Source organism: Triticum dicoccoides, chromosome 5B, assembly GCF_002162155.2.
Source record: "Triticum dicoccoides isolate Atlit2015 ecotype Zavitan chromosome 5B, WEW_v2.0, whole genome shotgun sequence".
Taxonomy (NCBI): Eukaryota; Viridiplantae; Streptophyta; class Magnoliopsida; order Poales; family Poaceae; genus Triticum; species Triticum dicoccoides.
In genome coordinates, this window is record NC_041389.1 from 499,135,429 (window position 1) to 499,149,696 (window position 14,268).

At 46.6% G+C, this 14,268-nt stretch overlaps 2 protein-coding genes and 1 pseudogene across 3 annotated transcripts; 1 reads left to right on the forward strand and 2 right to left on the reverse strand.

Annotated features, from left to right (window-relative positions):
- Positions 1-3,253: 3,253 nt before the first annotated feature.
- On the forward strand, positions 3,254-6,849 carry LOC119311137 (bifunctional L-3-cyanoalanine synthase/cysteine synthase 1, mitochondrial-like). The gene is made up of 8 exons (XM_037586767.1): positions 3,254-3,543; positions 3,648-3,757; positions 5,062-5,119; positions 5,517-5,970; positions 6,080-6,159; positions 6,238-6,297; positions 6,411-6,491; positions 6,592-6,849. Exons 1-8 carry the CDS (start codon positions 3,349-3,351, stop codon positions 6,688-6,690), a joined length of 1,137 nt encoding a protein of 378 aa, XP_037442664.1. The 5' UTR covers positions 3,254-3,348; the 3' UTR covers positions 6,691-6,849.
- Positions 6,850-9,007: 2,158 nt separating this feature from the next.
- Positions 9,008-13,794, reverse strand: LOC119311138 (mitochondrial inner membrane protease subunit 2-like). 2 transcript variants are annotated; one of them, XM_037586768.1, is made up of 4 exons: positions 13,468-13,794; positions 13,301-13,373; positions 12,958-13,123; positions 9,008-9,429 (listed from the first exon to the last, which is right to left on the reverse strand). In XM_037586768.1, the coding sequence occupies exons 1-4, from the start codon at positions 13,613-13,615 to the stop codon at positions 9,313-9,315; spliced, it is 504 nt and encodes a 167-aa protein (XP_037442665.1). In that variant the 5' UTR covers positions 13,616-13,794; the 3' UTR covers positions 9,008-9,312. The 2 variants fall into 2 exon arrangements, with proteins under 2 accessions (XP_037442665.1, XP_037442666.1); XM_037586769.1 differs by having other exon boundaries at positions 13,213-13,373; positions 13,468-13,608.
- Positions 9,437-12,938, reverse strand: LOC119311139 (annotated as a pseudogene).
- Positions 13,795-14,268: the final 474 nt, after the last annotated feature.

The following is a 14,268-nucleotide window of genomic DNA, read 5'->3' on the forward strand; positions in this document are numbered from 1 at the left end:
TCTATACTTTGGGTAATTCGGGATTACCCGTACCCGAATTGTCGGGTATGAAAAACTTCAGGCGGATTTCGTGTTTCATTTCTGAAAACTCAATTTTTTATAACCCGAATTACCCGGCCAGAATTTTGGGTAAACCCGAACGCCTAGCCTAAGAGCCAATGAATGTGGATGCTGGAGTCGGAGGTCAAAGCCGCTCACGCGACATCCATGCATGTCGACCCGAAGGAGCAGCTCCTCCATGATGTCCTCCGTTGGCCGCAAACGACATAGATGGATGCGAGGCGCCTCCACCGCAAGAACACCAAGGCGCTCTACCTCGACATAGAAGCATCTAAGGGCCTCACGCCGCAGAAGGAGACCGCCGCGTCAAAGGAGGTAGCTCGAGAAGGAGTCTGTCCGACGCCTCACCAGCTACATCTTGTCATCGTCGGACGGCGGCACGACGACCCACCTCCCGCTGTGGACACCTACACGGAATACTACCGCCACTCCGGTGGGCGCAAGGGGACGTGCTTGACAAGAAAATGGTGACCTCCGCTGCCCCGCTCCGTTTTTCTAGTTTTTTAATCTATGTAGGTTAAATTTGTCCAGTGATGAACTATGTCCGATGAACTCAGGGATGATGAACTATGTTTTTGGGTTGGTGTGCTATATATATAGATAGGTTTGATTTATGTTGCATTGTTTATATACGTTTGCATGGATTGCATGGAATTAAAAGACAACCGTTTGCGAAGCATGACGGTAGACGAGGACAAATAGGTGTTGACCGGTCACTGTCGATGGACACGCTCAGACGCGTCCGCAAACTTATAGAGGGTGAGATTTGTGCATCTAGGTTGTAGATGCTCTAGTGCCAACTTCAAATCACCGACCCAAATAGGCGCATATTTGGTCCTTTTTTGTATGTTTGGATTAGTCGTAGGGGCGGCGTCCGGCCCCATACGTGTTTTGCTGGCCAGTGCGCCCAACCGACCGACCCATTTGGTCCGCCCGGCCGGTAGGCGGCCAGATTTACACAATTGTAGACTTGCGTGCATATAAAAATGTAACCAAAAAGAAACATTGCACATAGACATACTCATTCACAAGATCACAGAGAATTTCGTATGCAAGCATCTTAATAGCTGCAACACATTTTTGATAAGAGGAGAAGCCAACATTTCCCAAGGCATCCTCCTTGCATCTAAAGTAATCAGCATACTCCATCACTCCCTCCCGAATACGATTGAACACATGTCTCTCCATCCGGAAACGGTGCCGAAAAAGCTTGTCATTAAAGGGTGGAGATATGCACTGAAAGTAATCGGCTAAGAGTAGGCAATGACCGCTCTCTCTGTTGTGATTCAACGCCGGAGCATGGCCCGGGATCGATCCCCTAAACCTCGGCCACTGCCAAGTAATGTGGTCATTGACGACCATAGCCGCGACCACAAAATCTTCATTGTTCGGCGATGAATCGTTTGATGAACACACAGAGTTATTGAAAAAAGGACTCGTCCCCACTATCCATGGTACCTTGTGGGCAAAAGGCTGAACACCTTGCGGGCATGGTGGAGTAGCGGCCGGTGAAGAGCCTCGCACCCTCCCCCACACAGGCAGCAGGCCTGTCGAAGTGGAGGCGAGAGTGGTGCCGGCAGAGGTGGAGCGTGAGGCCGACAGTTGTGGAGGCGAGGGGCGCTGCCAGACCGTGCCTTCTCGTGCTATGTCGGCGCCGAGAAGAGACCACCAACGCCGATAAGAGTGGGCCTCGGATGCGGCGTGGAGGTGGGGGACGTGTGTGGATGAGGGCGGCGGCCTGGGTAGCATCCAAGCGATCGAAAGTGAGCAGCGATAGCGAGGACGATATGGCCGAAGGTGTCGGATGTGGAAGGGGAGGGGGACAATGGCAATGTGCCACCGACGGACGAGCCAGGGGGCAAGGGAGAGCTTCGCGTGCGTCCGCGCCGATGGAAAGCCGACTCAAATTTAGGCTGGAAATGGGTCTCGACGGACGAAAGACGGACACCCGTCCATTTGCGTCCGCGTATTGGACCGTGGTTTCTGTCCGTGCGAATCCAAATAAACGCGGAAGGACCAGATGGGTCGGCGGGTTGGACTTGGGCTAAGCAGCCGCCACCAATGTATGAATTGGCTTAATTGGCCTCGTGCACCCCGACAGCACATGCAGCAGCCCCAGGCAAAAAACATAAATTTGACCTCAGGACGAAACTATTTCACAAACTAAACTATGTTTAAAAATATTTCACTCAGCTGACCTCTAATATGCAGCGCCCAACAGCAAGGCCCTACACTCTTATTGTGCAGCGCCCAACACACAGGCGCCACACTGTGCAGCGCCTAGCTGTAAGGAGCTGCACTACACTGTGCAGCGCCTAACTGTAAGGAGTTGCACAGTAGAGTGCAGCGCCTTACTGTTGGGAGCTGCACAAAAGGGTCAGCGATGTGAAATATTTTTAAAAACAGTTTAGTTTGTGAAATACTTTCGCTTTGAGGTTAAATTTGTTAATTCTGCCGCAGCCCCACCCCAGAGCGGGCGGGCGCGCGTGCATGGATGCATGGAAGTGGTTTGATTTCCAGCAATCACATACAGGCTAGCAGTACATGTCAGGGTGGTTGTTGTCCATGCATGGGATGGATGAGTGGACCTCCTAGCTAGCCTCGTGCTCATTGGCTGGCGTCATGGATGATGGATGCACTGCATTTGGCCCCAAGAATCCAAGATCACCTCCTTGCTCCATCGAGCAGCCACCCCCCTCCCAAAAAGAAAAGGTCCCTCCCTCCCGTACGCGCCACACACGAGCATCTCCAACGCGGAATCGCGGATCTTCCTTCCCTCCGCTTTTCACACTCACTCCCTCTGCTACAAGCCGCCAAAACCTTTTAAAGATTTTAGTATGGGCTACATACAGATGTATATAGACATACTTTAAAATATAGATTCACTCATTTGCTCAGTACGTACTCCCTTCGTTCGAAATTACTTGTCGCGGAAATTGGATATATCTAGACGTATTTTAGTTCTAGATACATCCATTTACGAGACAAGTAATTCCAATCAGAGGGAGTAGTCTATAGTGAAATATCTAAAAAGTTTTATATTTATAAACGGAGAGAGTAATTCTTTATAGAGATTTCACTATGAACCACATATGGATGCATATAGATGCATTTTAGCGTATACATTCATTCATTTTATTGTTTATAAATCCCTACCAAAATTACGGAGCGAGTATATATCTACCCGTAGCGTGCCCACGAACCACACCACAGCACACCAACCGCGCGCCACTGATCCATCAACTCCACTCCACTAGCTACGTACCTTCCGACCGAGCAGCCAGAGAGATGGAGAGGATGGTGATGAGGCTGGTGAGGAACAAGCAGTCCCTCCGCCAGCTGCAAGGGGCCGCCGCCGGCGGCCTAGCGTCGTCGTCCTCCGCCTCCTCGACCGCCGGCGCCGCCGCGTCCTCCTTCTCCACCCTGCAGCAGCAGCAGGAGGACCACCCCGGAGTGCTCAACATCAGGGACACCGCCGCCCACGTGCGTTACCTGCACCCCGCTTCCATCTTCTTCCTCTAATAAATCGACCAGCTAGTAGCTCCATCTGATGCTCCCTCCTCTCCCTCGGATGTGTGATATGGCAGCTCATCGGCCGGACGCCGCTGGTGTACCTGAACAAGGTGACGGAGGGGTGCGGCGCCCGCGTCGCCGCCAAGCTCGAGTTCCTCCAGCCTTCCTTCAGCGTCAAGGACAGGTTAATTGCTCATTATTACCTCAATTAATCTCCTCTTCGCGTGACAGTCACGCACATCAAATCAAAGATCCTAATTTACTACTATAGTATATATCGTGTGGTGTCTGTGGGCCGTTATCAATCAGTTGTCGATCATGTTCCAGTGGCTGCAGATCAATTCCTGCTTGATTGGTCGGTTGGTGGACAAGAACTAGCATCTTATCCACGTTTGCTCTAGACTAGACAGTAGACAGCCAAGTGGAACCAATCGAATATCCGGTCTGATAACAATAATATCGATGGTCATAATCAAAACCCCCAGATCTTTGACTTGTGCGTAGGCAGGCTCCAGCAAGTCTCCATCTATATGAAACCAGAAGATCATCAAACTATATATTATCATCCATCCCTACCTGAACTAATATCGCCAACGAGCGGCATATATACGATCCATGTCATATTCACCGACGGGGACTGGTTAATCTATTGGTATTATCATGCTATAATAGACACACTGGTTGGAGAACATCTCGAGCAAACTATTGTTATTGTTCTGATCTAGATAGCGACCCAAATTTACTAAAATACCCTCCCCATCAATCCGGTCGCTTTCGTGGGGGGAAATTATAAATGGACAAGTCGGGCTCCGGATCCATATTTTCTTGTCTGCCTCATTGTGATGCATAGACAGTGATATGCGCTGGGATCCAAGGAAAGAGTTAGAGACAGATGCAGTTAGTCTTTTCTGTCAATACATGTATACAAGTCATGAGTGACTAGTCCACCTTACCTTTGGTCATTTAAGTCTTAGACTACTTTGCAGTCTAGAACAATGCATTCTCCATCCAGATCTACAAGCCAGTGTGTATACATAGACAGTGATATGCACGGGATCCAAGGAACAGAGACAGATGCAGTTAGTCTTTTCTGTCAATACATGTATACAAGTCATGAGTGACTAGTCCACCTTATATTTTGGTCTTTGAAGTCTTGCTACTTTGCAGTTTAGTACTAGTACAATAATTCTCCATCCAGATCTACAAGCTAGTGTGGAAGGGATCTGATCTCTATTGTTATGTTCCACTATAGCTTATCCTAGTGGAGCTGACAACCCCACTTGTTTGATTTAACTGTTTACAAACCTGAAGGCTTACCTTTTACTCTACTTATTCGCAAGAATATATATACAGCCAAAACAAGCATGTAAAACGAAATAAGAAAATAACAAGCCTGTTTATTATCCGTCAGTATATCTGAAGGAAACAAGAATTCCACCTCTGTTTCCTGTGTGAATAAGTGATTAATACGTCTGATGTATGATCCAGGCCAGCAATCTCCATGATCGAAGACGCGGAGAAGAAGGGTCTGATAACCCCAGGCAAGGTCAGTCGTCACTCATGCTTTCAGATAGATTGACAACTGTATTCGGTAAAAAGTATTGTACCTCTTGAACTAAGCTCAGGCCCATTCAACAGCCAAGAGGAAGTAGCAACAATTTGCTGTCAAAAAAAGAAGGAAGCAACAACTTTGATAGATAAAATAAATAAATAAATAAAAGAAAACCGGTCATTCAGCATTGAGTTCTTATTTCATTTGGAAATGGCATTGAGATTGCAAAAACACGAAACAATAGGAGGCATGTCCTTCATTGTGTCAGTTTTTTTTGACAGAAATTCAGAGTTCTTGTTGAAAAAACCACACCGTTATTCTGCAAGAAATCAGTCACACTATGACACCTGCATATGGATCTGAAACTAACCATAAGTCGCTTCTGAAATAGACGACGCTGATTGAGCCCACATCCGGGAACATGGGCATCGGCCTGGCGTTCATGGCAGCACTCAAAGGGTACGAGCTCGTGCTGACGATGCCATCATACACCAGCCTCGAGAGGAGGGTGGTCATGAAGGCCTTCGGTGCGCAGCTCGTGCTCACTGACCCGGCCAAGGGGATGGGAGGCACCGTCAGGAAAGCAACCCAGCTCTATGAGAACCATCCCAGCGCCTTCATGCTCCAGCAGTTCGAGAATCCCGCCAACGTCCAGGTGCACTACGAGACTACCGGTCCGGAGATATGGGAGGACACGCTCGGGCAGGTCGACATCTTCGTCATGGGAATCGGCAGCGGCGGCACCGTCACCGGCGTCGGCAAGTACCTCAAGGAGAAGAACCCCAACGCAAAGATCTATGGAGTTGAACCTGCCGAAGCAAATGTCCTGAACGGTGGCAAGCCAGGTAGGATATTGGTTTCAGAAAATGATCAGACCTTCTTCTTCTCTTTTTCATGCTAGATATCTTTTTTTAGTTAGTTCCTGATCATGTTGCTAACTGAACCCAACTGCAGGGCCTCACCTCATCACTGGAAATGGAGTTGGATTTAAGCCAGATATTTTGGATATGGATATAATGGAGAAGGTTCTAGAGGTACGAATCAAACTGGACTTCTTCTTTTGGTAGAATAGATTATGTAATTCTTACTGAACTCATGCATGTAATTGACAGGTGAAAAGCGAGGACGCCGTTAAGATGGCGCAACAGTTGGCACTGCAGGAGGGCCTGCTGGTAAGTTTAAAAAAAAAACTGCTCCCTAAGGAAAGGAAAATAATGGTTATATTGGCTCATGTGTAACTGAACTGGTTACTTCAAAATGTGCTGAAATTGCTACATTTTCTCAGGTGGGGATATCATCAGGAGCCAACACAGTGGCTGCGATCGAACTCGCAAAGAGGCCAGAAAACAAAGGGAAGCTCATCGTGGTACGACATACATACCCATATCTATGAAATTTATGCAAACATATGTTAAGATGGAGAAGTTTCAGAAGACTGACTGACCGATGCACCTCTGTTGTTTCAGACTGTTCATCCGAGCGCGGGAGAGCGATACTTATCGTCGGCGCTATTCGAGGGTCTGAGGAAGGAGGCTGAGGCAATGCAGCCAGTGCCAGTGGACTAAGTTGGAGCTATACAATGCATGTAGAATAAATTCACTGCAACCATGTTGCAAGTGCTAGTCATACCTCATTTGTGATTCTTCAGTTTGTTCATCATGTGGAAGTCGTGTAAACAACAGTTCAAATGGTTGAAAAAAGGACTTTACCTCTCTGGAGACCTATGATGTGCATGTCTTTGAGTTGTGGGGATCATGGGTCAAGTGATACTATGTGCTTCGATCTTGCCAAAGTCGAACAACCTTTTTCCGTCAGTGTGTGCGGCGCCGACATGGCTGCTCAGGCCGCCTCAGGTGATCCACTGGGTCGTGTCGTACTTGGGGTTGCACCGGCAAGACCGCTTTGCTGGAGCGGCTTCAACCGCGTGAATAGCCTCGTCCTTCTGTGCTTCTGGCCCAGGTTCCTGCCGCCTCCTCTCGCCTTCTCCTAGCAGCAAGGCGGCAGCATCAATGGACAGTGTTTCACTTCTCGTCCTCCTCTTCCTCGCCCCCCACACAAGCTGCAGGCCCCACTCGCTGCCGGCTTCTTTTGTCAGGTCAGCTGCAGAATATATACATAACAGAGGGTGATTTTCTTCGTCTCATTTACAATTTCTTTGTGCTGCAAATGATGATTTCGTGCTTCTTTGGTAACAACAATGCATACCTGGTTCTACGTTGAGAATCGCCCGGGAAGTACGGCCTTCACCGTCACTGTCCGGATCGATGATTATTCTGAGTGGTTCCTGCACTTTCAAACAGAAGTACAAAGCCACTATCACACACTCAACAAACATAACGCAAGCGCAACTGTTCAGTAAATTCAGTTGTATGCTTTTTTCAGAACCAGAACTCGGTGGATGTTCACCATGAATTGTGAGCAGTGTTGCAACAGGTGCACGTTAATAGGAATCGCTGAAAGCATTCATACTCAGGCTAGTCAACACCTTTAGTTTGCTCGAGGTATCATATACCAATTTGGCAATTTCATTGATACAAAGGGCGGTTTCACTGATTACCTTCTTAGTTCGCTCTTGTGGATTGACCTTTCGATCCATCGCCTCTTTCTGTGTAGGTGCCAGCCTGTAGCTTTAACCAACCAATCGAGCTGCTTTTACCTTTCCCTGTTCTACATTTGGATTCAGATCTGCCTCTCTAGTAGGATAAATGGAACGTGCGGGGAGGCTGGCATTGACAAGCAAGGATCATCAGAATCCAAAACCTAACAAGGACATAAAGAGCAAAATAGTGAAGTCATGTATGTATATGCAAAGCAGAGTCATATTTGTAATACAACCGAAAGTCATGAATATAATCTTCCTGAAGAAAGAGAAAGTGTGTTCGTACTGCTGGAGCAATACAAGGTGTTCCATTTCAAGATTTGAATTGCCAGCGTTAAACTAAGTTCTGTCATGAAAATAAGCATATTCCACAAGATCATGCAAATAAGAATGTCAATTTGCTCATCTTTTGAGAAGTTTACCAATATTTAGCTCTTTCTTTCGAGGTTTTCAGAGTTTGGAGTCTCAGTAAGCATACTAACAGAAACCTTTTTTGACACATCCATGGTGAAAATTGTCACTTCAATGCTCCAGATTACAGGGTATATGTTGTGCTGTGATGCCTCTTCTATGTTCAACACCTAGATCCAGTCTGACATCGCGAGATTCAGGTTAAGTTGACAAATCTAGCAACATGAGATTCTGGTAAAGTATATAAATATTTTATAACATCTCTGTGTGCTTAGCTAAGAACTGAACTCTGTAAGAAACTAAGGTTAGAATATTACAATTTCATTGCTGGCATTTGTTCCATCTGAGGTCTTCTTTTATCCCTGGTGTTTGGTCCAACTTTGGCCTTCCATCTGTTACTGGTGTATGAACTTGAGATACTGGTACATCAATTACTTATATGCACATGTCAACCATCAGGATAATTCCGAAAGACAAACGAACCAAAAAACTGCATCGCGGCTAGTGGTAAATCATAGCAGCAGCAGAAGTACCTCCATATCCTTTGTAAGAGAACCCTGAAGATGTCACCATGCAGTTGCCTTAAATCTGCTTGCAGTTGTTCTGGGCATACTGAAACGACCAAGGACATCTGATTCAGTTTGCTGGTGCAAGAGTTCATAAGATTCCGCTGATCAGGGTTTCTTTTCGTGCTGCCTTCAGCAAGTACTTTTTGAGATCATTTATCTTTAATCTGCGATGACATGTTAGAATATACCAAACTTTGTTGTCTTCGCAAACAACGAAATACTAGCACAATTATAATAGATAATCAATCAGTTTGTGGATTCGAAATGTTCATTCCACGCATGATACATCATCACAGCAAATGGTGATTCATCAGAAGCGGAACTTAACCACCGAAAACACACCGGATCCACAGACGAATTCAGTGGCAACAGCTACCTAGCCTAGCAGGCTCCTACCAAAAGCTCTGCTTCCCCTTACAATTATGAGTTCCTACAGCCCATAAAGGTTACAAAAGAAGAAACTCTCTATCGTTGTGCCTATACTCGAGCGACGGCAGAGCAGCAAATGCCCTCCTCCTGCCGCTGATGTTACATTGTTACATGATGAATCTCCTGTGAGAACAAACAAAACTGCGGGACAAAGCAACCGGGGAAGGAAGATGGGGAGGCTAGAGATTCCACTGCGCCATGACCCTTCCTTCCGGTACCCTTTGGTCGACGCGGCCTATCTTGCGGGGCGGCCACACCACGTGCGTCACCCTCCCCTGCACCAGACCAAGCGGCACCTGCATGCAGCAGACAACAAAAGGATAATAAACATGTTCATCATGGCCAGGACTACGGCTGACATCAAATACACAGGTGTGCTCTGTTTTCCCACCAAAATTGTGCAACCCAAGACATCAAACATTCTCCTGACTTAACATCAGCCACAAATCTAAGTTACCCTAGCATGTGTGCTGCTACTTTTTAAACCAAAAATACTAAAAGACAAACCAGTATTCTGGATTCAGACTAATTTCAAACTGCAGATGGACTGTGCTTCAATTACAATGGTGACAGTAACCAAATTGGACACGGCACCATAGCAGTAACAAAAATAGCACCGAGACAAGTATAAGCCCCGCTCTGCTAAGCTGGATTAGAGACACTTATTCCACTGAGCTAACGCAATATGTGTTTGATTTACTACAATACAAACTGGAACTAGATCAGAGCAGCAGATATAAACAGAGGAATACAAGATAGCAACACTCAGAGCACAGGAGCAGCTTCATGTTGGCTCGATTCCATGTTTAAACCCGAACTGTAATGAGTGATATTTGGGTTTTATTAGAATAAGAAGTGCAGGGGGGTTGCTGGATCTGATGGAACATACAATTTTATCTTAATTGGGTTCTCTAATACGTTTAGTTGAATGGTGTCTAATCACTCCATAAAATGCTTTATGTCCATGCAAACACATCTGTTTATTATGTATCAGAAATACAACAAGTTACATTACACGAGTTCTCAAACAAAATTAGATTGGCACTCCTCGTCGCTTCCTCCCTGTCATGGCACTAACTTCATGTGTACCCGGAGCATGACTTGTAACAAAATGAGAAAATGAATTGTGAGGGGGTATTCTTGACTCCCATGAAAAGGACAGACCCAGTGCATAGAAGCTCCCACACAAGGTGGGGTCTGGGGACGGATTATAAGAACATAGTCTTACCCCTACAAAGTGCAATGCAGAGAGGCTGGTTCGAACCCAGGACCTCTTGGCACAAGTGGGGAGGACTTCACCACTACGCCAGGCCTGCCCTCTCTTGACTCCCATGAAGTTGCAATGAAATCTTCTTTGGGTCTAACACTAGGATCTGCTAGAAGTTCCCCCAGTGTCACACTTGGTGATTCCTCCTTGGTTGAAACATTAATTGTACAACGTGTCATGCTAAGTGAATGCAAAGCAAGGTCTGTTATGTCCACCGGGTGGCCTTGCTCTATAAGTGTGGTTGGGGGCAAACCATATATGGAGAAGTTTCTTCTGACGAATCTTATTCCCTTGTCCAGTATGCAACACCAGAACTGAACATCAAGGTCTCTTCTCAACACATCCGCAAACACATTTGTTGTTGTGGAACACCTTGGCAAATTCATTTGCTATCTGTCCTAGCCGTGGATGTTCTGCGGGGTCTATGCTCCCGAATACCAGTGTCTTGAAAAAGTACCTCAACTCATTGTAAGACAGAATATTTAGGAAAATCGGTTTCAAAGATCCAAACCGGGCTAATCTTTTAAGTCTGCTTATGATGATGATCTTGCTTCCTCTGCCCATTCTTATGAGAAATGAGTGAATTTTTTTCCAGTCACCGTCACCTACATCAGAAGCAAACTCAATAACTACCAAGATCATCCCTTCCATGGTCCTTCCATGGTCAAGTGTTCTCAAAAGGCTGTCTCCATTCAAGTGCAAAATAGAGAAGTGTGAGCGAACCCTTTCGTCGCCGCACACATGAGCAACCAAAGTCTTCTTCCCAATTACTGCAGCACCTATAATCGGAAGAACTTCCGGTGCATGATCACCAGGAGGGTCGTTGTGCCGCAACAACAAGCTCAAGAGCTTTTGCTTTTCAGCATGTCGGCCGAACATGAAGTTGTGGGTGTAAAGATAAACATCATATGGCCTATGAGACATGCACTCACATCCACCCAGAAGCACAACAAATTCTGCCATGTTAGCAACAGCAATTTCTAAGCTTTCCAAGGCACCATGTGACTCGAGGTGCGTGGCCTTATAAGTTATTGTTCGAGAACGCTTGGCAAGATACAAGCCGCTACTAGATAAGGCATTACTGCTAACCTTGTCAAAGCCTGCATCATCCTGAAGGACCCGGTACCTCAAGTTGTCCAGCACACTGTGTCCTCGGTACATGGCCTCTGAAAGCGTCTTGAGCTGCATCATCATCCCGAAGTTGGTGATGTATCGCGTGTCTGCCTCCTCGACAATGGTGCAAACTCTCATTAGGAGATGTTGCAACCTCTCCACCGCCTTCCCCTCCAAGCGTGGACGGCTCGAATGGTACTTGTTCAGCAGGGAAGAGGTGAATCGGCTCACAATTTCTCCTGCAACTGCAGACATGGCAACCTCCATGGCTGGGATTGATGAGGTAAGCTGCTGGTTGGCCTCTGGACAAGTTTAACTAGGAAAGCATCTGCCAAGTCTCGCAAAGACTCTTGGAAAAATAGAAAAGTCTCCAGAGATGACTTTGACTCTGACGACTGACGAGTGTGCCGATGACTCACGGATAATTGTCTAAACGTCAATACATGTGATGTGGACAAGCCAACTGTCCAAGCAGCATGCAAAAATGCACCAGTATTTGATATTCACGGTGGGTCCATGTTTGTTAACTATATTTGTATTTATCTGCCGTTGGACTCTTTTCACACTTTACATATGACTGGATGATATCCCAGTATTTTATAGTCATGGTAATAAAAATTAACTGCTGTCAATTATCTTTGCACGTGTCTGTACTTGGACTCCTTCTATACTTTACATATGTGCACTCTGTTCTAGAAAAGTTTAGCCGTGGAAATTGTTTGGGGTTTTCCAGACGAACTTCGGTGGAGAAAGCAGGGGGGCAACTCATTGGCAAGGGGCTCTTTCTTGGCCAGTGATGATGAGAATCACAACTCCATACTTAAATCATCTTGATATTCACTTTGATATGGAAGTCCATACTTCAGTACTCCCTCTGTTCCAAAATATTTGAAGTTCTAGGTTTGTCCTAAGTCAAACTTCTTTATGTTTGGCCAGGTATACAGAAAAAATATACCAACATCTACAACACCAAATTAGTTTCATTAGATTCAGCATTCATCATAAAATATATTTTCATACCATATATATTTGATGTTGTGGACATTAGTAGGTTTTTCTATAAATTTGGTCAAACTTCAGAAAATTAGACCTAGGACAAAGCTAGAACTTCAAATATTTTGTAACGGAGGAAGGAGTAATCTTCCAGAGGACATGTAACCAGTTTGTTTGTACATTTGCTCCTTTGGTTATTTCTCCCTAATCCAATGCATTCTTCATAGTTCAGGCTTTGCCTCATGGTAATCCTATTTGAAACAACAAGTTTCCGAGAGACTCTTCGCAAAACAGAAAAGTCTGCAGGGGTGACTAAATCGTTGGCGGCGACGAGTGGGTGGGTGACGTTCCAGGGAAATTCCAGGACTAAAATCTTTGCAAAAAAGATATTTCTAGCAAGATGACACCAAATATGGGTAAATTCAAGGGCAGGAGCAGTAGAATGTCTTACAGGGCCGTAGGTTCTCGAGTCCCGGCTGACGCTGCCATTGTCCCCTTCGAGCCAGCAGTGGCCCTCCGGTATCTTCCGGATCTCCTTCGTCTCCGGGACGCTGATCCAGTCGCCGGGCAGCCCAATCACCCTCTTGATCGCCTTCCTCCCGTGGTCCACCGGCGTCCTGCATACACACATACATACACCAGCACCAAGAATCAAGATCCGCCATTTCGAAAAAAAAAAGAATCAAGATCCGGTTTATATCTGCACCGCCACACCCATGACCCACTGGAAGCATCAGGGAACGCTCTGGAAGCAGTCCGGCCGGGGCGTCGGCGGAGGCGGCGAGCGAGCTTACACGAAGGTGACGACGTCGCCGCGGGAGAAGTCATAGCGCTCGAGGCAGAGCCGCTCCACCAACGCGTATTCACCTGGCGGAGACGCCAGCGACGGTAAGAAATCGAAAAAGAATCCGGCGGGTTGTGTCCGTGGCCCGTGGGCGAAGAGGGGAAAGGTGGGGCTTACCTGTCATGCCCTCGAAGGTAGGGTGCATGGAGGCGCCTCGGACGGCGGCGACCGAGAAGTAGCGGTCGGAGACGGTGAGGCCGATGAGGGAGCCGGCGATGCAGGGCTTCACGACCGACCTGAGCGCGGCCCACGCCCCCGCCGCCATGTCCGGAGGTCGGCCCTGGTGGTGGTACCCTGGCTCAGACCGCTGCGACGCGGCTGCTCGCCGTCAAAGTTGAGAAGGCGACGGCGGCGGCGGCGGCGCGGTCAGGGTCGTAGCGGCGAGGAGTACGGACTACTAGTATTCCGCTAAGGAAAAAACGAAACTCAGAAAGAAAAAAACCGAAAATCCAACTCGGTGCCCAGGCTCATCTGCTTCCGGTCCGAAAAGTCAAAACAAATACTACAAAAATTCAAAAAAGAAACTATTTTTTTTTGTGGTAGGTAATTGTTTTTAAGAATGTGTGATAGGTAATTTGATGCGTGAGGTCCGCTTTAAATTTCAATTCATTTGGACATCTGAGCTTTTGTCAAAAAAGACAAATCGGATCAGAACAGTGCGTGAACAGTAAACTATTTTACAGATCCCAATTTTGTTTTTGTTGCCGAGAGCTGCTTAGATGTTCAAATGAATTGAAATTTGGAGCGGACCTCACGCATCAAATTATCTACCATACGAAAAAATTAAAATTTTTGATTTTTCTAATATTTGTTTTGATTTTTTTTTCGTCAATGCAGATGCAGATGAGCTCGGGAGCAGAAACTCCGTATCCAAAACCCCCTCTTTTTTCTTGTCTTTTCTTTCTCTTTTTCATTCCT

Coding starts and splice junctions, on each gene's coding strand:
- LOC119311137 (XM_037586767.1), top strand. CDS start 3,349: ATGGAGAGGATGGTGATGAGGCTGGTGAGGAACAAGCAGTCCCTCCGC. Junction 5,971..6,079: donor CCTGAACGGTGGCAAGCCAG/GTAGGATATTGG, acceptor ACCCAACTGCAG/GGCCTCACCTCATCACTGGA. Junction 6,298..6,410: donor CACTGCAGGAGGGCCTGCTG/GTAAGTTTAAAA, acceptor ACATTTTCTCAG/GTGGGGATATCATCAGGAGC.
- LOC119311138 (XM_037586768.1), bottom strand. CDS start 13,615: ATGGCGGCGGGGGCGTGGGCCGCGCTCAGGTCGGTCGTGAAGCCCTGC. Junction 13,124..13,300: donor GGCGACGTCGTCACCTTCGT/GTAAGCTCGCTC, acceptor GTGTGTATGCAG/GACGCCGGTGGACCACGGGA. Junction 9,430..12,957: donor ACTCGAGAACCTACGGCCCT/GTAAGACATTCT, acceptor TGCTGCATGCAG/GTGCCGCTTGGTCTGGTGCA.